At 40.2% G+C, this 1,371-nt stretch overlaps 1 protein-coding gene across 1 annotated transcript in view; it reads right to left on the reverse strand.

The window, feature by feature from the left end:
• Positions 1-1,164: 1,164 nt before the first annotated feature.
• LOC112110636 (monocarboxylate transporter 10-like) overlaps positions 1,165-1,371 on the reverse strand; it is a 45,052-nt gene continuing 44,845 nt past the window's right edge. Inside the window, exon 9 of the mRNA XM_029911043.1 lies at positions 1,165-1,334. Within this exon, the coding sequence (XP_029766903.1) occupies positions 1,165-1,334 (170 nt within the window). The remainder of the gene's footprint in view (positions 1,335-1,371) is intronic.

The raw sequence follows: 1,371 nt of genomic DNA on the forward strand, positions 1-1,371 counted from the left end.
CACACTTCTGTACTTCACTGCAGTCCAAAGGCTAGGGCTGGCACAGTTCTCTACCTTCTAGGATCGCAAGCAGGCCATCATCCTTCAACAGCTCCTGATCTGCCCTCAGGCTACAGGCTCACCAGAGGAGGAGACTGTCTGCTTCTCTCCCCTCCTAGCCTTCTATCAGGCCCTTTCCCAGAAAGAGGGCACTCACTACATTCTCTCCCTAACCTCTGTCCCCAAATTAGCTTTCCTTTAAGTCCTTTCCCTTCACCTGACCACACCCTCTCCAGATGCAATCAGTGAGGTTCCTAGTACCCTCAGGCACTTTATGGTACCTGTGTGGTATTTACACCCATCACAGTTCCCCATTAGTTTTCATAAGCAACAGAGACGACAGCATTATCTAGAGGTTAGAGGCCAAGGATATGTCTACGTTTTGAACTGGGGAGGAGGGGGGAGAGGGGAGGAGCGGTGTGATTCGAAGTGTGGATGTACCCTCCGAGACAGGACTCCTGGGTTTAAGTCCCATTCCTAATATGATCTCATAGGATTTTGGTCTAGTCACAAACTGAGGTACAGAGAAGATATCTATCTTTAAAGCGGATAAAATCATATAATCTACCACTAGAGATATTGTGAGACTTAGTAGAGTGTTTTTAGATCCTTGGATGAAAGGATATGGGCTAGATCCTTAGCTTGTATAAACTGACCCTTAGCTTCACATACTTCAATGGAACACTTGTGGATCTGGCCCACTGTGTTAGTGAAAAGTATTAATATCTTCAAAAGAATAGCTAACCAGTCCATCCACTCCCCCACACCAAAGGAGCTCATCAGAACTAAAATAAGTAATTTGCTAATAAAATTAAATATATTTAGTGTTTGTTTAAAAACATGCAACATATTTAAAGTGTTCTAATCCCACTATGGTTTATATTTTAAAATGCTTGAATGTTACAATTTTACATACAATATTAAACAAACTGATTTTAGATATGAATTATGAAACAGAAGTGCAATTAAAACAAGACTGATCTAACAAATGTTAGTCAATTCTCCATCAACTTAGAATATAGCATAACAGAGTAAATTATTACTGACATGTTGAATATCTTTATCTAAATTTAAGATCCATTTGTTTTCATACCATTGATTTAACTACTGCTGGTGATGCTTGGATCATTTTTGTTCATCATCATGTAGGTCTTCTTCTTCGTGTTCCTCAGCATCTACGAAAGCCACATGTGCTGCTTTTTTTGAACCTGAAGCCTCACCTTCTTCAAGAGGTATTTCTTCTACCTTTGCTGTGTCTTCATCACGTAGGTCTTCATCTTCACGCTGTTCAACATCTACGAAAGTCACACGTGTTTCTTTTTTTGAACCTGA

The sequence above is a fragment of the Terrapene carolina genome, unplaced genomic scaffold, assembly GCF_002925995.2.
Source record: "Terrapene carolina triunguis isolate 2854851 unplaced genomic scaffold, T_m_triunguis-2.0 Scaffold85, whole genome shotgun sequence".
NCBI classification, from domain to species: Eukaryota; Metazoa; Chordata; order Testudines; family Emydidae; genus Terrapene; species Terrapene triunguis.